This window comes from Alnus glutinosa, chromosome 10, assembly GCF_958979055.1.
Source record: "Alnus glutinosa chromosome 10, dhAlnGlut1.1, whole genome shotgun sequence".
Lineage (NCBI taxonomy): Eukaryota > Viridiplantae > Streptophyta > Magnoliopsida > Fagales > Betulaceae > Alnus > Alnus glutinosa.
In genome coordinates this window covers 5204173-5230343 of record NC_084895.1, presented here as the reverse complement: position 1 = coordinate 5230343, position 26171 = coordinate 5204173, and the positions used below count along the sequence as shown (strand labels likewise).

General features: G+C 35.6%; 2 protein-coding genes across 3 annotated transcripts; both read left to right on the top strand.

The window, feature by feature from the left end:
* Positions 1-671: 671 nt before the first annotated feature.
* On the top strand, positions 672-11266 carry LOC133880668 (vacuolar protein sorting-associated protein 36). Its single transcript, XM_062319652.1, has 9 exons — positions 672-1420; positions 2268-2471; positions 3015-3108; positions 3240-3297; positions 3525-3594; positions 5913-6048; positions 6130-6214; positions 10708-10762; positions 10902-11266. The coding sequence occupies exons 1-8, from the start codon at positions 770-772 to the stop codon at positions 10760-10762; spliced, it is 1353 nt and encodes a 450-aa protein (XP_062175636.1). The 5' UTR covers positions 672-769; the 3' UTR covers positions 10902-11266.
* Positions 11267-13658: 2392 nt separating this feature from the next.
* On the top strand, positions 13659-19758 carry LOC133880692 (uncharacterized). 2 transcript variants are annotated; one of them, XM_062319686.1, is made up of 8 exons: positions 13659-13895; positions 14027-14842; positions 15004-15110; positions 15199-15275; positions 16803-16872; positions 17393-17483; positions 17570-17626; positions 18942-19758. In XM_062319686.1, the coding sequence occupies exons 1-8, from the start codon at positions 13812-13814 to the stop codon at positions 19587-19589; spliced, it is 1950 nt and encodes a 649-aa protein (XP_062175670.1). In that variant the 5' UTR covers positions 13659-13811; the 3' UTR covers positions 19590-19758. The 2 variants fall into 2 exon arrangements, with proteins under 2 accessions (XP_062175670.1, XP_062175669.1); XM_062319685.1 differs by having other exon boundaries at positions 17564-17626.
* The last annotated feature ends 6413 nt before the right edge of the window (positions 19759-26171 follow it).

Sequence of the window (26171 nt, the reverse complement as noted above, 5' to 3'; positions counted from 1 at the left end):
TTACTAAAATTTGTCAATGTCCCCAAAGGCTAGTGAAAATATAAAAATGATATTATGTTTTTTAATAAGACAAAAATGCCTTTATTAATTAAAAAAAAAATGTAGGTTTTGGGGATGCTTCTTTTTTCTTTATATATATATATATATATATATATATATATATATATATATATAATAATAATAATAATAATTTTTTTTTTTTTATAATAATGTTAAGATTTTTTTTCAAAAATTTTATGAGAGTTATTTTTGACTGTGGGAGATTTTGACGAAATTTGGTAACTCGAGAGGGAAATGGATCATTTCCATTTTAAATCCGGTTAATTGATTTAAGAGGAGCAAAATGGTTTAAATAAAAAAAATAACCATTTTATTCCTCATAAATCAATTAATCGGTTCCTCTCTATTTTATTTGAAATGAAAATGATCATCATCTCAAGAGGGACGCGGACTCAATAAATAGTTTGGAACCACATTAACACTGTAGTGATAGTTTACCGGGTATGTATATTTTTTCTTTTAATTGTTTTTTTTAAATATTAACATAGTAAACCTTCAATAATTATTATTATTATTATTATTATTATTATTATTATTATTTTTGCAAGAAAACTTTGAAATTATTTAATTCCAGAAAATCAGAGATTTCGAATCTTCTGCGTACGCGACAGCGTACTTGTCCTATAATCTAAAGGCGTCCATGTCACCCATTGCTCCCTGTCCGCAAGTCTAACTCGTCGGCTCACACGCCAACAAGCCTTCTTCCTCAATGAGCGGGCAATGGCTTTCGACGGTGGAGCAAACGGGCAGTGGCCGGCCGGTGCTCCTCCCGAACGAGATCGAGCGTTCGCTTGTCTCCGCCGCGGACCTCGAATGCGAAGACCTCCCCTCCTTCCCCTCCCTCAAGTCCGGCCTCCTCATCCTCACCAACCACCGCCTCATCTGGCTGCCTCCCGACTCCTCCACCACCTCCACCTCCACCACATCCTCCGCCGTGGCCGTCCCTCTCTCCTCCGTCTCCCACATCTTCTCCACCAAGAAGTCCCTCAAGTCCATCTTCCACTCCCCCCGGATCCGCTTCCAAGCCTCCCTCTGCCACGACCCCAGTCCAAACCCTGACGCGGGTCCGAGATCGGCGGTGCTGACCATCGTGGTGAGGGGGAAGGGGGACTGCGACGCGTTTCTGGGGAAGTTCTGGGAGAGCTGGAGGGGGAGGGCATGGGAGAGCGAGGTGGCCGGGCCGGTTCGGGGAGAGAATACGGGGTCCGGGTCCGTGTCTGGGTCGGGTTCGGGGTTTTATACGAGGGAAGGGGCGGTGAGGATGGTGGGGGTGGCGGGGATACTGAGGAAGGAGCAGGAGATGTGGGAGAGTACGGACAAGAGCTTGCAGGACGCCTTCCAGGATTTGAATGCTCTCATGGTAATGTCTGTGTGTGTGTGTGTTTTTCTTTGTTTATGTTTATGGTTTTTGTGCTTGTCCTGATGATTTTTGTGATATTAGTATGGTACTAATCCTAATATATATATATATATATATTAAATTCTCAAATTAAATGGATGTTATAGGTGATAAATGCTGGGATGGTAAAATCTGAACCATTTGATTTGAAAAGGATTGTTAAGATTTAACGAACTTTACAAGGTAGAATTAGAATCTCCAGAGGATTGTTATCCATAATTCGTAGTACTGTACGAACATTTTGGGATGTGGGTATGTGGGATAACAGAAAATGATAAGTTGAGCTTAATTTGAACTATTTGGCTTGTTTATAGTGGAGTTTCTTTTTCTTTTTCTTTTTTTAATTGGTGGGGACCAAACAATTAGAGCATGCTTTTCTTTTCCTCAATTGCTATCATGGGGATGTGTCCCTGTGTAGTTGTTGGTTTATATTTATGATTTATGGTTTATGCGCATGTCCTTCTGATTTTTGTGATACAAGTCTGATTGGTTCATTAGAAAATTTGAAGTAATGCGCAAAAGTTTTTGGATGTGAGAATGTGGGAAACAGAAAGTGATAAACTGAACTTAGCTCTAACCATTTGGCTCATTTCTGGTGGAATTTCTTCTTCTTCTTTTTTAGATTGGTTGGAGAGCAAATAACTAAAGTGAGCTCTTCTTTCTTTTACTTGCTGAGAAAATGTAGGGAAAGCAACATATTTCAAATTTTGAGTTTTAGAATAATTGAGCACTTAATAGTAAATGCAATGTTATTGTTTAATTTCTTTGCTTTTGCTGCTCTAAGTATTAGAACCATCTTGGATTACAGAGTAAGGCTAAAGAGATGGTGATGCTAGCAGAGAAAATGAGGCAAAAACTTTTATCTGGCTCAAATTCTCAGACTGGTTCAACAAATGATGACGAACTGGGTTCCAAAGAGGAGATGCAAGATTGGTTGTTGAGTGTTGGTATTATATCCCCTGTTACAAAAGAGTCCGCTGGTGCACTGTATCATCAACAGTTGTCTCGTCAGGTTCTATTCTCTCCTCAGTATGTGTTATTGGTGATAGTCTCATTAGTTCCTTTTTATCAGAAGAGCATGCAATTGTATGAGAATGATATTTTTTTTTTAGCGTATGAGAATGGTATTAAATGTGTGAACATGTAGAATTACACTTTCCTTTTTGCATTTCTAATAGAGTAATAGTCAACTTGAACACTTGCCTATCATTTTCTGTGACTTGACTTGTAAAATATGTATGATCAATGGAAGGTTGATGCTGGAGACTCTATGATATTTTTAGTGGGTTTTAACAAAATAAAAAGGGCAAAATGTAAGGATACCACTCACTTTGACTCTTTTCTTTTTTTTTAATCACACTCTCTTAGTTATCCATTTTTTGATTCAACCCCCCCCCCCCCCCCCCCCCCCCCCCCCAAAAGTAAATTCCTAGCTTCATCCCCACATGTGTTGTTTCATCATTGAGTTGGTAATTTCTTGTGTTGATATAGGTTGCCTTCTGATTGATTTCTCTTTCTTAGGAAGATAATTTTAACTTTATTTTTTAACACTTAGTTGGCAGACTTTGTCAGAATTCCACTTGATAGAGCTGGAGGAATGATCAATCTTATTGATGTCTATTGTCTCTTCAACCGTGCTCGAGGGACAGGTTTGTTTGTCTGTATACTAATATTTCTTGTTTTGCATAGAAGCAAGATCTATCTTAATAAGTTTCTGATATATCATTTGTCAACTTTTGTAGAATGTGAAACCTGTTTTTTGTATCTCCCTTTTACGCAGAATTGATCTCACCGGAGGATTTGTTGCAAGCATGTTCACTCTGGGAGAAGTTTGATGTGTATGTTGTACTCATTAGAAATAAATAAGTAAATAATAAACGTTTGATGTGTATGTCTAATTCTTCAATTTATGTATGTTGCAGTCTACCCCATAGTAGAGATAAGAGTGAAAAATCTAAAAGAGTAGCTTATATCAACATTATAGTCCATGGAGTTCAATTCTGTTTTATCTGTTTCAAGCTCATCCTTAACATTTGGAGTAATTTATCTTATTGTTCTATTGCAGTCCAGTAATGCTTCGGAAGTTTGATAGTGGAGTCATGGTCATCCAGAACAAGTCCCACAGTGATGAGGAGGTGATCTCTCCCTCCTTCCCTCCCTCTCTCCCTCCCTTCTCCCAACTTGTCCTTACAAGTTTCATGATAATGAAATCATATTTTGTCTATGATTGAAACAAATTCCCCCTTTTCCTTTTTGATTGGAAATGGTCTTATTAGTTTATATTCTTGATTACCTTCAAATTAAATAGTGAATGGAGCAGCAGTTGCTTGTCCTATGAGTTGCATATTAATTAGCTTGAATATACTGGTTAACTTGTTTGAAAAGTTGAAAACTATAGAAATATAAAGTTATGTAGTGGTACATCCTTACATATCATAAGTCTTCACCTTTAGGACTTGTTTGGATGTGCGATTTTTTTTTTTTGTATTGTTTTTAAAATTGTAAATACTGAGAGAAAAAAATATTTGAAATTAGGTCTAGATGGTTTATAGAATAGAAAACAAAATTGGGAATATATGTTTGGGAAGGTGAATCAAATGAATATAATTGGGAAAAGTAAACTAAAACTGAAAATAAAAATAAAAAATAAAAAACTCAAAAACCTAAAATTGAAAAAAGTAAAAATAAATAGAAGGGGTGGTAGAGCCACCCCCAAAAAATGCTTGGGGGTGGCTTGACCACCCACAACTTTTGTTTGGGGGTGGCCTGGCCATCCCCCATTACTTTGGGGGTGGTTCAACTAGGGTTGACAATTTTTGACATGACCCGTGAATTTGAATCGAACACGACACAAAATTATAGGGTTAGGGTTTAGGCTAAACGAGCTGACGGCTCAACCCATCAACCCGTTTATGACCCGCTAACCTGAACCTGACACAATTAGCTAAACGGTAGGTTCAACCACCCTTTTTTTGTTTTTGTTTTTTATATTTTTTTTTGTTGGGTTGATTTTTTTTTTGTTTTTCATTTTTGTTTTGTTTTTATTTTATTTTATTTTATTTTATTTTATTTTTAGTTAGGTTGAAAAAAATTTGAGTTGAGTTGAAAACATTTGAGTTGCGTGTAGTCCCATCCAAACATAAAATTCGAAAAAAAAAAATAAAAAAATAAAAAAGAAAAGAAAAGAGTAAAAAATAAAAGGACATCCAAACATGTTAAAGATTCTGGTGAGTAAAATCTATAGTAGGTAGAATACACTATGATGTTAGATGTGGAACTTTGAGCATTAGCTACTTAGATCTTTCAAGGACTAGTAGAGAAAACTGAATGCAGTTCTTCCCTTCTTCATTTGGAGGCTTGTCCATGAATCATTCGTTCAATGAAATTGTGAAGTGCACATCTTAGAAAGTTTTTCCCCTATGATTTAATTTTTGGGGAATATTAAAACCATATGTTCATGGATTTAATGAAGGTTGCAAATACGGTGTCGGTACGTATTGTATTCTTATGAATATCATTTATGCCTATTGGTATTGCTGACAAAAAATCACAATGTTTTGCTACATGAGATGATTTTTTTTTTTTTTCTGTATTATTTGACAATTCAGACACTTTCCATCAAAAAGACAAAAGGTCTCTCTCTCTCAAATCAAAATTTTGATCAAGTAGTTTCTGAATATGCCATAGTACATCTGCATTATTCCAAAACCTTTTTCCCTATTGAGGCTTGAACATATCTGTATATAATGGCAGCTGCTTATATTTTAGATTTTGGGATAAACTATGGAGGACAGCCTCCCATCAATCTTAATGGGGGCTCGCCCATTTTCATTTTTTTTTAATTTTTTAATTTTTTAATTTTTGAAATTTTATAACAATTTGGAATATCTAATAGGTTTCTGGTTTTTGTACAGAGATAACAAAGTGATATATTTGAATTATTATTATTATTATTATTTTTATTTCTATAAGTAAAACAGATGCTTTTTTTTTTCTTTTCTTTTTTTTCCATATATACCATGCTATCCACCATTAAAAATTTAAGTAAAAAAATGAACAAAATATTTGGGCTACCATTTCTGTTTGTACCTTTATTTGTATGGTTTCAATCTATGAGTAATTTTACAAATTTATGTGGACATGGGTGAGGCTCCATCAATGTTGAAGTGGTGCTGCCCCATCATTTGTTATCTTTGAATTTTTTATCTGAAGTAAAAAAAGCATATGTTGGAGGAAACTTTAGTTTTCTTTTTTCCTCCTCCTATTATGTGGCTCAAGGTATGTGTAAGAGCAAGCAAACCAAAATCTATTCTTTTCACAGCTTTGTATTTCACATTAGATTGGAAACAAATCTTGACTTTTGTCACATGTATTATCTTTCACTCTGCTCTGCATAATTTCTGGAACTATTTGAAGTTGCATGACAATAACCAACTAGTGCTGTCGAATGTAGGTTTTTGCAAGAATCAAGGCCCTTGTAACAAATCCTAATGCCCTCCGAACTGGGATAAGTGCAAGTGATGCTGCAATCACATTAGGAATTGCTCCAGCCATGGCAAAGGAACATCTTTTAACTGCTGAGAGCAAAGGTAGACTGCTGCACAACTTTTGATGGGAATATTACTGTTGTAGTTGTGTGCTTTAATTGATCATTGGTGGTTATGTGGCAGGTTTGCTATGCAGAGATATAAGCCCTGATGGCTTTCGCTTTTATAGTAACCTCTTTACTGAAATTAGTCGAGATGATATTTACTTGTAAGTAAATATTCTATGTTTGATTTTGGTTATTTGATCTTTGTCCATATCTATTTTATATTTTGGTTGGTGCTTCTTTCTCTATAGGCACAACAGCTTGTTTTCTGAGTTTTATATGCCTGCATCTTTTGGTGCTAATTTATTCAGTTGTTAAGCTCTTTTACTGTATATTATGCACCTGCCTTTGTTACTTTTAAGATTAGATTGCATGTGTTCACCGAAAAGATAAGCTAGCATAGTTGTGGAAGTGTGCCATCGAGTATCAGTTTCTGTGCATCCTGGAAAAGATAAACTCAAGTTTTGTGTGCAAGTAAGAGAGTTTTAAGACATATGGGAAAGTCATCTTAGATTCATTACAATTCATGTTAAACTTTAAAAATTAAGCAATTAATCCTTGAAACTTTGTAATTAATTGTAATATTCCCATGGATAACCTAAGAAAGCGGCATGTCATAGTTATTGATTGATGTTGTATGTGTAGGAGTGGGAGACTGTAGATCATCTTTCTCCATTGTGAGACTGCTAGTGCTTTATGAAATACTATTTTCATGATTCTTTTCTTTTCTTTCTGGTGAGCTATATCTCTTGTATACTTCTTGTGTACTTGGGTTGCACCTTTGCATTTTTTAACAAATTTTTGTTTACTTATTAAAAAATCATTTGATTAATTGCTATGTTTCCTCTCTGTTAATGTTTTCCAAATATTTGTTGTTTTTAACCTTAATTTCCATACACTTATTAAGTGATTATAAAAAAAATAAAAGAAAAGAATAAAAAGGAAAAAAATAGAGGGAGAATTATCATGTCTGTCTATTCACGTTTTGTTGGCGAGAATAAGCAAGTGAAGGGTCCTTATTTCTTTTTATTATTTATTATTTTTATGTGATCTCTAGATAGGCATTTGAATTTTAAAGTTGAGTATGATAGAAATTGGAAAAACTTTAATGGTCGGGTGACATTGCTATTGATCAAATAGTTCGAGAAGTTGATTGCTCAAATATTAAGTTTAAGACAAATGTTATAACTAACCTCATAATTTAAGGGGACTGGGTGAGAAAGTGCTATTTAACCAATTATAGATTATAGTAGTGTAAAAGAGTGACTTAAATGCTTTCCTTCTCTAAAATTCCATTTAATAGTTATCAAAATTGATTTTTTTTTTTTTTTTTAAATACATAGTACTAGAACCATGCAAGTATTTGCACTTGGCACGTTATGCAATGTGTAATATTTACTACTAAAGAAAGCCAACCTTTGGGTTATTGTGTGACCCATGTTTCAATGATGCCCAATACAACAAAGGAGAAAGTTTTCTCCGTACAAGACCTAGTGTGACACCTCTAAAAGTTAGTCCTATGCTTGGAAGATAAATTGCCTAGATAGAGTGGGTGGATTATAAAAGAACTCATGGGTTAGGGTTGACAATTTTTAACATGATTCCCGAACCTGACACGAAAATATAGATTTAGGTTTGGGCTAGTCGGGTTCGGGTCATAATCGGATCAACCCGATTATGGTCGTGTTTGGATTGCGACCCGGCTAAAAAAAATTTCCTTGACCCGTCAACCCGTTTATGGCATTTTTTTGAATTATTTATTATTTTATTTTAAAAAAAAAAATCGGGTTGACACGCCAAACCGACAGGATGACTTATCCCAACCCGATTATTAATCGGGTTGCTAATCGGGCCGTACTCCATCCCGCTAACCCGACGGGTTGACACGAACCCGGCCCACCAACCTGAATTGCCAAGCCTATCATGGTGCTATGTCTCATATTGGTTATGTATGATTCCTTGCTAAGTTCCATACAAGACCTAGTGTGACACTTTGAAAAGGTAATATCACATTGGGAAGATAAATTGCCCCATATGGAGTGAGTGGATTATAAAGAAGCTCATGGATGCTAAGTTCCATATTGGCTTCTTACTAGGTGAGACTGAGTTTTATAAGTGATTTTGAAGAGCTTCAATTACAACTTGTCCTTTTGGAATGATATCACAAATGTGTAGTGCTTTTTTGGGTCATTCAAATGATATCGAAACTACCTAGCAACTCACTAGTAGAAAGGGGGGGCAGAGGACGTTATATTTTCTTTTTTGAATTTGTTCGTACTGTGGCTGTAAGTGTGAAACATTTTGCCTCTTAGGTAAACTCTTTTGCTTATGTGGGTCGATTTTAAATACAAAATTGTTTTCATTATACATGACAGCATTTAATTTTGAGCTAATATTTCACATATCCGGTTTTTTTTTTTTTTTCTATGAAGTGCTGGTCAACTTTATGAGGTCTAGCAAGTACTACACCTTCTAGTATGCTATTATGATAGCCTTAGAGCATTCCTAGTAGCCTCACCAAAATAACTTTTTAGCTATTTTGGTGAGCCAATTTGATGAAAACACTGAAAAACCACTCCTAACAGCCTCACCACTTTAAAAAAGTTTTGGTGAGTGAAAATACTCACCAATTTTGATGAGTAATATTCACTCACCAATTTTGTTTCTCCTTTCTCTCTCACATGATCACAGCACACTTTTTTCATTTCTTCTCCCATTTTCTTCTCCCATCTCTCCCACACGAGGATGTCCTTATTTCATAGACATTAAGATTTCTTTGTCCTTGACATAAACTTTGTAGTTCTTTCATTTATTTTTTCTTTCTTTCTTTCTTGAATTTGGTTGAAAAGCAAATGAAAACTTCTGTAAATTTCTTAGCAATGATCTAATCTCAAGATGAAGATGTATAGTAACTTGTATAAAAAGACTAAATAGAGAAAGAATAAAGAAATTTGAAAAAGTATTATTTAAATAGAATAATGATAGTGAATAGTTAAAATGATGAGGCTGCTAGGGGAATTTTAAAAAGGTGGCTCACCAGAATAGAAAAAAGTGGTTTTTAGCTACTTTGATTAGTAAAATTTGATGAGGCTACTATGAATGCTCTTACGTTGTGGTTGGTCTTTTATATACTTTATCTATCATTTCTGTCAACATGTCTAATTAATCACTTCTAGTACTCATTGTAGAACATCTCCACTTTTCAGGAGTTTCCCCCCCTACTTTTGTAAATGGCATTAGAATGTGAAAACTTTTCCATAATTAACCCAAAAGGGTTGCTGTAAACCATTACTTTCCATAATTCACCTTATCACTCTATGGCAGAGAGCAACAGCCAAAGTGAAGAGAAGTGACCAATGAATGCTGTGATCTGTGGTAGAAACTGGGTGTTTGCGGGGCCTGCAGTGGGTGGTTGTAATTCTTTCCCCTTGGAATGAGTTAATAATGCTTTTCTCCTGTTGCATAAGGCAATGGAAAATGCTGTCAAACTTCCATTCAGTTGCAAGTTCCATTCACTGCAATTTCCATTCAGTTGCAGTGGGACTTTACTAAAAAACTCAACAGACAAGGATTAGCATTAAAAAGAATTTCCTTAAGTGCTTGATTGTTTGGAAATTTTCTCAGCTTAAAGTTTGGATAGATGGTCATTAGCTTGTGGGATGTAAATTACCTCACCAGCAATAATTATTTACTTTTAAGAAAAAGAGCCTAGAATTGGAGGTTATGAGTTCTAACAATTGAGATTGTTAGAACTGCTAGTCTGCTACATTGTGAGTTTACCTCCGATCTTTGGCACCTGATTCTAAATTTATTCAGAGTCTTGTGAGTCATGCCTAGCAATATTCTAGAGCTGTTACAACGTTGAAAGACTCAAGGACAGGGACATTCCAACGAAGCCATCTGAAAAGTCGTTCTTGCACTATTATTGTGGAGCATTTAGAGAGAGAAATGGTTGCCTATTTGAGGACTGAGAGTCTAATGTGCTTTGTTTAAAGTCCTATTGGACTGTAGTTTTTGTTCTTAATTTTGCCTTCTTGAATCTTGTAGAACTTGTTCACTTTTTAGATTTAGACACCATTAGGGTAGTTTTCTCTTGTATACTTTTCATGTACGAGGGTTTTGCCTTTTTTTTTTCCAATAAATTATTATCATTCATATATATATATATATATATATATATATAGAGAGAGAGAGAGAGAGAGAGAGATTGATCGAATTGGAAGTAAGCCAAACTTGGTGGTCTTACAAGTTTTGTACCTTAAACAAATCAATGGCTGAAATTTTAATAGTTAGGAATTGCTACCCATCCATGGTAAGTGGGGTGCCCTTATAACTGACAGCAAAAATGCTTGCTAAGAGTGACTCCACTATAGTTGGAAAGATCATGGCCATCACACCTGCCCTGATTGTGGCCCTTTGGATCACCATTATTCCTCAAGCTGCTTTAGTGGGGTCCACTGATAATTTAACTTAAGTTATCGTTTTCTGTTCATTGTTCACAAATAATAAGTTTCTGTTTCAATAATATTTTCAATGAAGATGATGATAAGGTCTTTTTCACTGTCATATATCAGTGAAGTTGTTATGACTCGAATACTCTGATATTTATTATTCTCCTCAATTTTTGGTAAAAATGATGTCTGTTATATTTGTACAGGGTGAAAGATCATGGGATCTATAGCGCATGGGTTAAGCTAGCCTCTGCTTCCTAGGTAAACAGATGCTTTAATCAATAATCCCATCCTTATTTTTCATGCAACAGTTATTGGTTTCTTTTTCTTTTTTTTTTTTGGGGGGGGGGGGGGGGGGGGGGGGGGGGGGTATTTTAATTATTTAATTTCAAAATTCTAGGTGGAGTGATTGCACAGAATCAAGGTTTAACAGATGCCTGACTCAAATAAAGAGGAAAGGATTTCATGGCCAAATGCACTTTTTAGTGCTGTTGTTTCTTTCATGTTGTCATGTTTGCTTGCTGCAAACTTGGTGAACTTTGCGAGCCAACAAAAAATGGAAGAAAGCTGAGAGGCTGATGAGGCAAATGCCCTGTTTGTAATGGTAAAAGGTTGAGCCATTTGTAACTAAAGTGTTAATATGTTCAGATTTCTAGGGCTTACGTACTTCCTGAGTAACAGCTATACCAAATTGTTTTGATGTATTAAAAAACTTTACAATCTGGAACCCTAATGTTGATTAAGATGTTCATTCGTCACTCTGCATTCATGTGTTTTCTTAGCCTGGTTGATTGAGGGCATTCTTATTGGGAGAGGTAATTTTGGCTAGCCCTAGCCCTAGCCCTATCCGAATGGCTAGTTGCTAGTTGCTATATTGCTCAACAATGCTGAGCTTGTAGCTCATCAAATGCATAAATAAACTGATTAAAAAAAATGCTTCTCTCAACTTTGGGAATAGTGAAAGTAAATAATTAAAATGGAGAGCGGGACGAAAATGTTCTTGAAAAGAGGAATGCTATATAGTATTCTTTCATCCTAATATTTTTTTTTAAAAAAAATTAAAATTAAAATTAATCATTTGATTTGTATAACTCACATCTTGACTTATGTGGGTCCTACAAATTTAATTGTTGATTTTTAAAAGATGGAGATGGAGAAGGATATGTATGAGAAGGACGATAGAGTGCTAAATAGCATTGTGACTGTTTAGTCATAAAATCGAATGGCCTGAAATGTAATAGGAAAACTTTGCATTGTTTCTTCAAATAGACAATTTGATGGATTTCAAAATAGAATAGAGTTTTCAGCCAAAATAGATCGGAGGAAATTCTTCATATTTTATTGATTAAATTAACACGTGTCTTTACAGCCATGATTATTGCATATTTTAAAACTCATGTGAAAATCACATCTTCTAAGGGCAAGTCATGTGCATGCTAATTCTGTTAAAAATTCATATGAGAATTACATGCTCTAAGAACACATGTTAATTTAATAGACTAGATTAGAAGAATTTTTTCCAACTCAATTTAGAGAAAAACTCGGTCTTAATCTTGGATGTGGCATAGAGTGTTTTCTATCATTTGTAAAAGAAAATAATAAACCTAATATAATTTTTGTTAATCTTGCAGGTAATATTGTTTTATTGGATTTATATGTACTCCTCATATTCTTTATGCCCATTAAATATCAAAATGAACCTACATTAAGAGCTATTTTATTTATGTATTTTAAAATAATTTCTTGTAATATTTTATAATATATTTTTGTCAAATTATTTGAAAAACACTTAAACTATAATAAGCTTACGAATTTTGCAATAAACGATGTTTGATTGGAATGAAATTACGCACACTTAAAAAGCCATGTGGAATCCTTCACACACAAAAAAAAAAAAAAAAAAAAAAGCCATGTGGAAAACATAACATGTGTAATTAGTTAACGTATTTTCTTCTTATAATACGATTATCATATAACTTAAACATCAAGATTTAGAATTTTTCCAATGTGTCGTGACAATTTTATAAAATGGACCTAATATTTTTGAGGAAAAAATACAAATTATCTTCCAACTTTTAAGTCATATCAAACAACTCCTAGAGTTTTCAAATTTTGGCAATAATAAGTTTTGAATTCTAATTATTTTAATAAGGTCCTTCCATCATATTTTCTAACAAAAGTAATCTGAATGTGTTAAGTATATCCCCTAAAAGATTATACTTAGAATAAAAAAAAAAAAAAAAAAAAAAATTGTGCAGGTTAAGGAGGTGGTTGAGATCCTCCCACCCCTTCAGGTGGTTTTGAGAGTGAGCCAACCACCTTTTAAAGCTCACGAGAAAGTGGTGGATTACTTCTAAAGGGTCTAAGGATGGTCAGGAAACTGATAGCTGCACAATAGGTTGTGCACAAATTGTGCAGAGAGCTTTTCCCGAATAGTAAAAGGTGAGTTGGGCGAATTATAGTAGGAAATTTTCAAGCATAGTTTGACCAAAGTTTCATGTGTTTTTTAAATTGCTTTAAACAGTTCTATGAGTATTAGATTTTGAAAAATAAAAGTCTTGAGTTTTATTCATTTTTATCATGCACTTCCATAACTTTTTGGAAAATTTTTATTTATAAACCTTCGTCTTTCATCACTTTTGAAAAAAGATACTTAAACTTTAAAACATGTCAATTCAAAGTATCTATCTTTCAATTTTTTTTCAATTTCAACAATCTATTAGATTTTTCTATTAAATCCTATCAAAATTCTCAAAATACTCTATGTTTATTTTATTATTTTTTTTAATAAAAAAAATTATAAAATTTTCAAGATTTAGGCATGAATATTTTTGCAAATTCCGTTAAATTTTGACCAACACCTAAATTCTAGCAATTTTTTTTTTCCTAAAAAAAATGAAGGGTATTTTGAAAATTTTGACAAGATTTAACAGGAAATTCTAAAGGAATGTTGAAAATTAAAAAATAATTTAAAGATAAGTACTCTAAATTAACACATTTTAAAGTTAGGGTTTTTTTTTTTTTTTTTAATGAAGTTCTCCTTAACTTTTTTTTCTTTAATTTATAATAGAGGCTATATAAAATATCAACAATGCCGTTTAAAAGATTATAAGACTTGGAAAAATAAAAGAATATAAAAGAAAAAAGAAAAAGAAGATCTAAACCCTGAATTCCAGTGACAGCCTTAAACCCGCCTCTTCCAGTTCCAATTGTGCGTTTGAAGCTCGGAAGCTCTACCTCAACAAAATCACTCTCTCAATGCCCTAAGCTTTACTCTGCAACTTGCTTGGCTTGTTCTCTATGCTATAAAATGCGGCCTTTCTACAATTCCTTTCCTCAACTGGTAAACCAAACCCAGCAAGCCAATGCTTCCACTGCTCCGCCTCCTCAACAGGTAACTCTCTCTCTACTTACACGCTCAGATACAGAGTGCTAAATCTGCTTTAAACAAAGATTTTTATCTAATTTGAATCTGCCTTTTCTTTTTCTTTTCTTTTTTTCGTTTTTAATTTGTTCACCCATCAGGTTATGCAATCTAATCCTTCCCTTGTAAATTCGTGTAATTTAGTGCTAAATCCTATGCAATTTCAACCCCAGTTTGGCATGAGCAATGCTCAAACTCAAGTGCTCTTCAGTAATTCCAATGCCCACTTGAGCCCCAGTGTGCGGCCATCCATAACTCAACCTGGTTTCGTGAATGGACCTACCCATCTTCTTCCCTTCCAAAATACTCATCTGGGTATGACCCATTTGGGTTCTCAACCGGGTCAGTCCCTTTTGGGGATTGGTCCACAGAACAGTGTATGCAATAGGAACACGATTGCAGGGTTTCTAGGTCATGGACAATTCTCTAATTTGGCGCAGAATGCTAATCAAGTCAATGTGTCTCAGCCTCCTTTTGTGCATAATTTTCCAAATTTACCTCAACAACTCAATCAGAATATGGTTTTGCCGAATGGACAGTACGGTTTTCCAAATATGTTTCAAAATATGAACCAACTTGTGCCCTTGCAAATGCCAACTTCTTCTCAAGTTGGTCCTTACGGTATCCCTCCTTATCTATTGGGTGGTCTGAATCAACCACCTCAGGCCACGGTTCCTCAAAATCCCACCTTCATGGCAAATATGCAGTTTGGTCTTGTTCATTGCAATCAGGTTGGGCAGCAAGGTAACCAGAATCAGCAAAACTTGGCTCCACCTACAACAGATGCAAATGCATTAAAACCATCACCTATTGCGGCTCCTCAATTACAAGGGAACTCATCTGCGCCACTGAATCATTGTCCAGTTCAACCCCAGCAGTCTAAGGACTTGCAAACTTCTGTTTTCACAAGGTCACAGGTAGTTTTATGTTGCGCTCTCGACATGAATTGTTGGGCAGATTTTCTCTTTTGGAAAGAATAATTATGTATGATATCTTTTACGAAAATAATTGATGTATACATAATATTGAATGAGCTCTGGTACTTATAAACTAACTCATGTTTTATCAATTATTTTAGGGCAATCCTTTTAAGAATGGTGGGATTAATGCTGCAAGCTCCAACTGGAAAAATTCACCAAGCAAAAACTTCACAAGGAATCCAAAAAGAGGGGTACCACAAGGGGGGTATGTTTCTTTTTGGGATTACTTTTGTTTCCATCATTTTACTTTCAAAACTTTGGACTGGTTGCTTACAGTTTAAAATCATATGTAGATCTCAGAAGTCTCAGTTTCATCATATGAAAAATGAAAAGAGAAAGTTTGGGTTTCCTAATGAACAGAAGGGGAAAGGTTTGTGGTTTTACACCTTGCTGCTATGTTATGTTTAAATTTCATCAACACCCCTGCCCCTGCCCCCTCAAAGAAGAAGGTTTAAGTTTTTTTTTTTTTTTTTTTTTTTTTTTTTCTTAAGAGGTACAAGTTATAACTTGAATAAGATAAGTTGACATTATTAAGAATCAGATTAGCCTCTGTTAGAAAACTGTCCAAAGCATGTTAGAGCTGCTTTGACACCAAGCTGTTATTTGGAGGTGAGAGCAGTCCAAGAGTAGGAATTATATATATGTGTGTGTGTGCGCGCGAGCGAGCGGGTGCGCTTTCATTTCTTCAGGGTTGGTGATGATACAATGTTATGGCTAGAATCATAATTTGAGGTTAGGTCTTTATGTAGGGTTTCAAGACGGGAGGGATTTGTCTTTCCCATGGAAAAGAATTTTTGAAACAAATTCTCCGTCGTCTATTGCGTAAAGTTTTAAGTGGGAGATTTGTTAGCTTGTTGGAACAAGATTTTCTTTAGGGACGAAGTACTGTGGTGTGGAAGGCAGTTCCACTGTGCATCATGTGGTGTTTATGGTGAGAGAGGAAATCAGTGTACATTTTAGGATCTTAAAATTTCTGTGATGGGTTGATGCTATGACATAGGACAGCTTTGTATTACTGAGTTTATGGCTGTTTATGTAATAATAGGGGGTGGGTTATGGTTTTAGAGAAAACTGAATGCTGGAATTTTCCTGGCAGCAATAAATTAGAGTTTTTACGATAGGTTTGGGTGGGTTCGTTGCACTCAAAAGGTTGCGCCCCTGGCACTTTTTATTGATTTTACTTGCCAAAAAAAAAATGATATTAGGTTAAAGGAGTTATTAGAAATATCATGGGTGTTATTGGCTTTACTTTGGAGGCTCTTGCATGTTTCTGCCTCTGCTTACTCATCTGCAAAGCACTAATTAGAACTCTACGTTTGTGGAATTAGATGCAGTGAAATGTATTTAGTAATATGAACGAGGCATTGGCAATGCAACCCCTAGCTTCCTACGTCGCAGGATCAGTTGCCCTTACTCACACCTTATGACATTTGGCAGCTATGCTTGTAAAATAAATCTTATTCCGAAATTGATTTTTCCGAATTTCCATTTTTTTTTAAAAAAAAAACTAGGACTTGATGATTGAAAATGAAAATATTGTGCCCTGAATTTTATCTGACATGCATTCAAGTCTAAATCACTAGTAGTACTGTACTATATACGGTTGTAAAATAGCTTGTTGGATCAATTTCAATTTGCTAAAAAGTTGGTATATTATTGTGGTTGTTCACTACCTTGTTCTCGATTTCTTTTTCTTTTTATTTCTTCTTCTCTTTTCTTTTTTTTTTTTTTTATTTTTTTATTTTTGACCATGCATTTTTATAACTTTGAGTTTCAAAGAAAGCCCATTAACTTGTTTCTGCTGAATTAATTTGGTATTACATGATAACCTCTATATGCCCCTTTTTTTGTATTACCTTTGACAACCTTCTCTCACTACTATGTATTGCTGAACCAGGGTTTAGCAATGAGAGGACAGCAAAATTTGGTCTTGCTAATTCTACCAACCAAGCCAGGGAGTGGAAGAGGTAATTGTTGCTTGATCTCTACATAATATATCATGGCTTACCAATTCAAGAGTAAACTCTTATTGCATACGAAGACGCTAGAATTTTCAGATGTTTTGTGTGGATATTGTGGTCCTAAAAGGACTTTGAAGGGTAATTGTTGCTTGATCTCTATATAATATATCATGGCTTATCAATTCAAGAGTAAACTCTTATTGCATACTAAGACGCTAGAATTTTCAGATGTTTTGTGTGGATGTTGTGGTCCTAAAAGGACTTTGAAATATAGGATGTTTCTTTGTGTTTTAGTTCTGACACTGCAGTCTATAATTTATTTATTTCATGAACTGGCTTGTTTACTCATCAGTTGTGTATTTTGCATAGTGCCTCTTTAGTAATATCATTCTTATACGCTACTCCTTACTTTTCCTTTCATTTTATTTTTTGAGCGGGGGGCTAGGATATCTATTAGTCCCTACTTGTTCAATATCTAATTTTTTATTATTTCCCTTTGTCTTCCATAATTTTTTTACACAAAAAGATCTCTTCCTTTGAACTACACGGAACAAGAAATCAAACAGTGGCGTGAAGCACGTAGGAAGAACTACCCATCAAATGCCAACATAGAGAAGGTTTAATTTATTGTACTACCTTCTTGCCATGTTTTTTGGTCGGATATGGATGTTCTGATGATTGAATTTACCACTTGTAGAAGCAGACTGAGAAGCTAGCAAACTCTGAGGCCAATGATAGAGAGGCCAAACTACGGAAAGCGGTATAATAACTTACCTTTTATCTTTCTTTTTTCATTTTTCTTTGGTATGGATGTTCACTGCATGAAATTTGAGCAATCCTTTAACTCAATCTTACCGCACTTTGGCCAACTAAAGCACAGCTACTTACATGTAAAGAAATACAAACATTCAATGAAGGACATTGTATGGAAAAAGCCTCATTTCTCTCTAATCACTTGGTAAGTGGGAGAAAGGAAAGGAGAGATTGACGAGGATAACAAAGGTGTTTACCTAGTTTGGTTTGCTGGAAATGGAATGAGGGAAGGAAAGGGTTGTTTACTTCCTATTCCATCAAGTGAGATGGAAAGAAAGAGTTGTGATAGAGAGTTTATTTTTAATTCTATTTTAATCTATATGGCCCCACCACTTACTTTCTCTGCTATTCTTCAAAAAAAAATTAAATAATAAATAAAACACATGAAAAAAGGGTAATTTCCATTCCTCCCTCTTTGCTTCCTCCATCCCCCCCGACCATAGGATTGTTTTCCTCTTTTTTATATGTTAAATATTATTAAAAATGTGAAAAAGAGGATCAAAATCCTACCAGGAAGTATACTAGAGAAATATATCAAAAAAAAAAAAAAACAAAACAAAACAAAAACTAGGGCCTAAAGTTTAACATATTAAAAGAAAATCATAAGAAGAAAATTAACAATAACTAGTTCGCCATCCTCTTGAAATGCAATATTAGGAGCAGGAATCTAAACGACTTGCCTAACAAACTGTTCTTTCCAACATGTCAACATCTCCACAATCTAGAAGGTAAGTCACATAATCAGAAACAACGGGAATAGAAGCGACGAAGTTTCCTATCCACTGTTGTTGTAGTGTGATGTTACTTAAATTTGTCAGGACCAATATTTCTATATCCAAATAACCTTCAGTAATGGAACTTGTTTTTATGTTTTACATGATACTAATTGGTTTCCTTCGACACTTTCCAGTCATTCTTAAGTACATTCTTACCATGTTGTTTAATTAGAGAGTGCAACTTGTCCCTTATTTTGCCGAAGTTAATCTAGTAGTTAGAGAGTGCAGGACATGAAATGTCTACTGTTTTTTGTGTATGGAGACTGGTTTTATCCCAGAAATGAGTAAAAAGGAGGAGAAGGAAGAGAAAAAGAAAGAAATGTCTAACACATCCATACTTGCCTTGACTTTCATATTCTCCTTTTTTCACTGGTCTATATCTAAGTATAATTTCTGCGTGATATGCTTTCTCAAACTTTTCTTTAATTTTTTGTCATGATTAGTATTTAAGGTCTAGTAATAATATGATAAAAAATTTGTTTTCAGCAACTCAAGGAGATTCTAGCAAAGCAGGCTGAATTGGGAGTTGAAGTTGCAGAGGTACCATCATACTATCTCTCGGATTCAGAGAAGCAACGGCATGGAAGGGAAGAGAACAGAAGGCCATTGACTAAGAAGGAGAGATTCCAAAACAAGTTTAATAAGAGAGGAAGACATGACAAAAAAGACCGATTTGCCAAGAAGCAGAGGTTAGCAGACAAGGATTCATCGAATGCAGCTTCTTTGAACAAAAGAAAGCCAACACTACTGCAGAAACTTCTGAGTGCCGATATAGGTAGAGACAAAAGCCGCTTGTTGCAGGTTTTTAGGTTCATGGTGATGAACTCATTTTTCAAAGATATGACTGATAAACCTCTGAAGTTTCCTTTAGTAATAGTTAAAGAAAGTGGATGTGAGGACGATGTGGTTGAAGTGAAATCTCCTTCCGTGGTGAAAGATGCTGAAGGTAGCATCATGACCACGATTAAAAGATCTAATGATGATAATGGTGAAGAAAAAAATGATGACGACGGCAATGCTGATGATAATGATGGGCAAGTAAAAGAAGCATCTTATTTTGTTAGAAGAGAATGTAGTAGTATTGGTGAGGGAACTGAGAGACCCGAGGAAGAAGAGGGTGAAATCATTGACTAGAAGTCTCCCTCTTTGAGCATTGTACTGCTATGTATGAAGTTCAGGTTGTCTTAACAGTTAGAATTTGGAGCTGGAGCTAATCTGCCTCTATCTACATTCATGGTTTCCAAACAAATATGTATAATGCATTAGAAAATTGCCAGCATGAGCATCATGTATCATAAACTTACCTGGCGTTGTACAATTTCTAGTCCTAGGATTATCATTTGAGAGAGGATCATCATGCACACTTTTTTTTTTTTTTTTAAACAAAACCTCATTTTCTTGAGATGGAAATGAGAGCATTTGCCCGAATTTCATGTGAAGGTAAGCAACGGAGAAGGGGTTGGTGGTTTTGGCTTCATGTTTCGAGAACGCGAGGAAAGTATGCGAGCAGTGATGGCTGCTTGTCAGGAGCATCAAATGCAAAGAAGTAAAGAAATAAATAAGCGAAGAAAGACAAAGTAGATTTGAGGTAATAAAAAATGTCAGTGATACGTTGCTTTTGCTTTTTCAAAAGAGTAATGTTACACATAATCTCACTTCTTTACACTCATTTCTTTACACCCTTAAGTAATTTTTAAGGCCATCATTAGATTAAAATCCAATAAAAATCTATATCAAATTCAAATTGTGGTTTTAAAAGCCACCTAAGGGTGTCGATAAATGAAAATGTGTGTAGCATTACTCATTTATCTTTCTAAAAAAATAAAAAAAAAAAAAAAAAAAAAAGCGTTACTCATTTATCATTCTTTTCAAATATTTATAGCTAATTAATTGCATATATTATTGGGTAAACAAGAAACTCCTATACGTTGCTCGAATTAATGCTTTACCGAAATTTTTTTCCCCCATGTGTTGTTCTTTTTCACTCTCAAACTATGTCTGGAATGCAAGTTGGGTTTATACTATATTGAAAGTTATATCCTATATGTTATCTTTCATAATAGCATAACCCTGTAATTTGTCAGTATTGTTGACTTTTGAAATGCAAATATCTCTATTGGGGGTGCCAAAAAAATGGAAGACTTGTAATTTGTACTGTGAAGAAATGCAACATTCAGATCACTTGTCGCAAGATGTCGTGTTGAAGCAGAAACTATGGCTGTTTATGAAAGATACACAACTTCCGACATATTCTCATAAAACGATTGCTTCGATTTCTCTTGGTACGATATAGTTTTCAAATTCTGTATAAATAGAAAAAGAACATAATGTTAAAAGAGGCTAAAATATGATAAACTGGAATACTTTCACTATGAAACGTGTGGATATATGAAAAAATCCCATCGATTTTTTTTTTTTTTTTTTTTTTTTTTCAGATACGTTACAAGAAACAGACAACCATTGCCGAAAGGCTTTGGTGAGATTACAACTACTAAAATGAAAGCAAGGCACTATTGTTCGGAGGATCATTGTCACTGACAAGAGGAACAAGAGATTGATGGGAAAAGGATAAGGTGAGAATGCTGCTAGGACTGAATCTAGCTGCGGCCCAATGTGCCACATAATGGGCACCGAAGTTTGCACTTCTATTGACTTTCCATATTGACCATGAAGCATCAGCAAGAATAAAGTCTAGTGTATTGGTAATAATGTCAGTGATACGCTAATCCTGAACAATTGTTGACTGTTGAAGAGCAAGTGTAACTACTTGAGAATCATCTTCAAGTATGAACTTGTTGAGATGTAGCGAGGAAGCTAGAGAAATAGCAAGTTGTGCGGCTAAAGCCTCACCTTTATTAGGAGAACATTTGGATTGTATTTGGGAAATCATCTTGATCAATTGCTCATTATGGTTTCTACAAATAGCAGTTTGGCAAGAAAATGAGTCTCGAATAGCGGTATCAAAATTGATCTTGTGCCAATGCAGGGGCAGGCGGATCCACTTTTCTGAGGTAGGTTCCAACTTGTGCGACCAAGCAGCACAGTGTTGGTGGTAGTTTTTGAGAATAAGCTTTGCAAGAATAGGAGCATCAAAGGAAAGACCATCATGGAAAGCTTTATTACAATGGAACGAAAGGAGGTCACAAGTAACAGCAGCAAAGACTTGAAAGCGATGATGCTCCGATCTTGGAATGTTCAGAGTGGCTTTAGGAGATAAGATAATTCTGATCCAGTCGCATAAATTGGGTGAATCCAATGTGGTAGAATCAAACGGCCACGGCGAAAGGCGCCAGATAACACGCGCATAACGGCAATGAAAGAAAAGATGCGTGGTAGAATCTGGACCAACCTTCAAAGCAGGCAGGGAGTATCAAGTCTATAGGCTGGAATAATAGACTGTAACCGCATTGTAGTTGGGAGAATATTCCAAGCAATTTTCCAAATAAAGAGTTGGAGACGATCTGTAAGCTGTAATCTCCAAATATCCTTCCAGAAAGAAGATGGATAGTGGAGAGAGGCACCAGTAAAGTCATTATTTAGAATGGCCAGGTATGCAGAATGAGTTGTGAACCGGCCAGAGGTAGATGGAGTCCAAAGATAACCGGATGTGCTTGTCTGTGAAATAGGCAAATGGCTAATCGCATCAGCAGAGAAGGAATCAAAGATAGCATAAAGAAGACGCACATTCCATTGCCTAGTACCTGGAACAATGAGATCAGAAATAGAGACAGATGGAAGATTCCTTTGATGATGGTTTCTTGGAGAAGGACGATACGAAGGTAGGGAAGGAACCTAGGCCGTGGTCCAAATGGAGTCAGAGCTGGTTGTAGATATCTTTAGACAAGAACCAGAAATGAGAAATTGCTTGCATTTTTGGATTCCTTTCCAGAGCCAGGATGCAGTAGGGGTAGAGGGAGCCGAAAAGAAGGACCCATACTGTATATATTTTTTATGCAAGTGATGAACCCATAAAGAATTGGTATGAAGGAATTTCCAGCCAAGTTTGGTAATAAGTGCCAGATTTGTGGTGGTCATGTTCCGGAGACCAAGACCACCTTGGTTTTGAGGAAGACAAATTGAATCCCAAGATTTGAGGCTTAGGTTACGAGATTTATCTGGAGGAAACCCCCACCAAAAATCTTTGAAACACCGATCCAGAGTTTTGCAAAGAGACGAAGGCAGAAGGAAAGTACTCATAGCATAAGTAGGGATAGCCGCTGCAGTAGATTTAATAAGAACAGTCCGTCCAGCCTGAGACAGAGTCTTCATGCGCCAGCCATTGATTTTGGAAAGAACTTTATCAATTAGGGGTTGGAAAGCCTCCTTCTGAGAGGATCCAAACATCAGAGGCAAACCTAAATAGAATGGAGCAGAGGTCGCTAGGCGATAAGGAATAATCCCTAGAACACTGGAAATACTGGCAGGAGAGGTGTTCTTGCTGAAAAGAATAGAAGATTTCCCATTATTAACTTTCTGGCCGGACCAAATACAATATTTGTGGAGACATGAGGTGATCACAGTTTGCCTCAGAGGAAGTTGCCTTTGCAAAGATAATCAAATCATCCGCAAATAATAAGTGATTTAAGGTGGACAAGTTCTCTATCATAAAAACAAATCCAAACAAGAGATTATAATATTATTTTGAGGATGTCTCAAACAAAGTTGACTAAGTACACCAATATGCTCCAAATTGAACAAACAAATAAAAATTTACAATCTTTTCCTATCACTATTTTGATCATGAACTCATTGTAGTCTCTAGGCAAATAAGCGGCAGATCTCCACCCTCTGGTAGCAGGCAGCTCATAAAGGTTTCCAAATCAAACTCAAAATCAGAGTTATCACAAGCAGGTAGACAACAATCTATATTGGTTTCCAAATCAGTTTCGGGCGTTCCACATTTTGCTTGAAGCCCATCGTATTGAACAATATCACAGCAAATCCTCTTTCTCTGCTGGGATCCATCTTCATAGCGCCTTTTGACCCCACTTGTTGATTCTGATCCTTTCTTTTGAACGATGCAGAGGACCCAGTTAGAATTCTCTTCTTGCTCCCCAAAGAGTGAGAACTCGTGCATAATCAAGTTAGATTTCTTCATGGTTGAGCCCTCTTTTACCTTGAAATTGAAGAGTTTCCTGGCCCCAATAACATCGCCTTGATAACCATATATATTGGCAGAAGAATTCTCATGCCAAACCCCACAACCAGCTGTTCGTGCCACTTGATTTTTGCTTAGTTTTTTCAGCCTCGTGAAAAAGTAAACATTCTCCTCCTGATTGTCACAGATTTGCCAATGGGGCTTTTCACCATAAAGATCGTACTCACAGATGCCATCCCAGGGAAGCTCTTCACCCTTGATCTTCTTCAACAAGTAGTCACTAATGAGCTCTTCATCGTTAGGCCGAAAGCGAAACCCCACCAGCAGCATTGCAACCATTGACTCCATCACTCTTTCTTTTCTCCTTGAACAATAAGAACAAAGACTTCTCTCAGTACGTAAGTTGGAAATCAAGTTCAAACTCGAGATGTATTTGTAAGCCCTACACCGACCGACACAGTTAAATAAATAAATAAATAAAACAAATAAAAGTAGCCGCAATGGTGCAAGCCTACTGTTTAAGTAAGGCGATGTAAGACGACGTGTCATATTGCCCTATTCGTTAAATGAATAGCATACATATGAATATTCATAATGGCGCTTGAATCCAGTGACCAACTCAGCAACTGGGTCATCGGTGACATCGATAGAGACTCTGTCGGAGGGGTCATCAGCTGAAAAACTATAGAGTTTTAACGCAGGAGGCCTCGAATACCGTCAAACGACTTGACGGAGTTCTTCCTGTCTTTTTCGTGATTGTTGTTCGTTGGCTTGTTTCATAACTGCCCCCTGTGTTATGGGTCTACCGGAATATGGAAGAATAAGTGGGTTATGGTGATTTGCAAAAGATTGTTTCGCAAAAGAAAAAGAATAATGAGAAAACTAGTTACTTTGGAGTTTGTGTTACTCTTGGAAGGTGAGTTACTCTGCAAATGTTTTTTGTTTGAGTGTTCAGTTGGTGCCCACTGTTTGATTTAATTTGGATCACTACCTTAACTCATTTTCCTTAAAACTTGCAAATATACGTAATATTTTATAATGGAAGTCTGAACCCCTAAGGAAAAATAGTTTTGGAATTTTTTTTTTTTTTTTTTTTAAAAAAAAACTAATAGCTTTTTAGTGCAATGACCCAGACAGAGAGCAGCCTTAACGTCCGATCACCATTCAATTCAAAATGCCATTGCACTATTCAATATACTCAACAGCTTTTGCCTGTTGGGAAACTCAAACGCCTCCTACAAAACCCAACACTCATCAATCTCTCAAATTCATCCGATTCACATCTTTGAACAATAGAGCATTAAACATCTGCCTTCTACCATGACATTTCTTGTCACTGCTGTGAAATTTTGACTCTTGTGCCCTAAATTCATCAGCCCGCCCAATATTTTAAGTCTCTTTAAAAAATATTTTAGTGCATCAAAATTGTGTTAAAAATATGAGTAATACCAAGTTTATCTTTTTATCTTTTTTTTTTTTTTTTAAATTGACGTATCTTTTTAAATTACTATTTGATCAAAATTTAATCGTAATTTATCTCAAATTGAATAATGATTTTAAAAGCTACATCAATTTTTTTTTTTTTAAATCATATATTTTAAAGTCGCACTTTTTGAAAATAGAAATCCAAACAGATTCTTAATTTAGTCTACCATTTTCTAATTATTTTCAAAATAAAGTTTTAAAAAATATAGCTGGTTAAGTGTATAGTAAAATTATAATTTAATATTTAAATTCTTGTGTATTTTAAAACGCACCGTTTGAATGTTTTTTTAAAAAATGTCCTCAAATTTGTTTTTTATTCCCTGCGTGTCGTAATGATTGCATATTATTCTGGAAGGCCAATGGGGAATTAGACTCATGCACCGTATGTGGTGAATCTAAGTGGAAAGATGAAATTCATTTGGACGAAGATAGTCAACTCATATTGTCGAGAAAGAAATGTCCGGTGAAAGTGTTGCGATGGTTTCCACTCATCCCACGCCTACAGAGTCTTTTTATGTCAAAGCATATTGCGTCCCATATGAGATGGCATGCAGAAGGCCGCACTAAGGACAGCGTGTTGAGGCATCCGGCCGACAATGAAGCATGAACGTCATTCGACCTATTACATCAAAAATTTTCAGCCAACAGCAGGAACGTGAGACTTGGTCTAACCTCGAATGGATTTAATCCATTTGGGAATATGAGTACTTCCCACAACACTTGGCCAGTAATGCTTGTTCCGTACAACTTGCCTCCTTGGATGTGCATGAAACAAACGTCATTCATACTATCACTGATTATCCCGGGCCCCAAGTTCACCTGGAATGGGTATAGATGTTTGACTCTAGCCATTGATTGAGGAGTTACAAGAATTGTGGAACGTAGGGGTGCGCACATTTGATGCATCAAAGAAAAATAATTTTGTGATGCGAGCGCAGTTGATGTGAACAATTAATGTCTTCCCTGTATATGCAGATTTGTTCGAGTGGCCTAATAGGGGTGAGAAGACATGCCCTGTCTGTATGCATTCGACAAGGTCTAGATGGTTGAAACGCGGTAAGAAATTTTGTTATATGAGGCACAGGCTATACTTGCCAATGGATCATCCTTGTGCCTCCGTGCAAAGTGGTGAT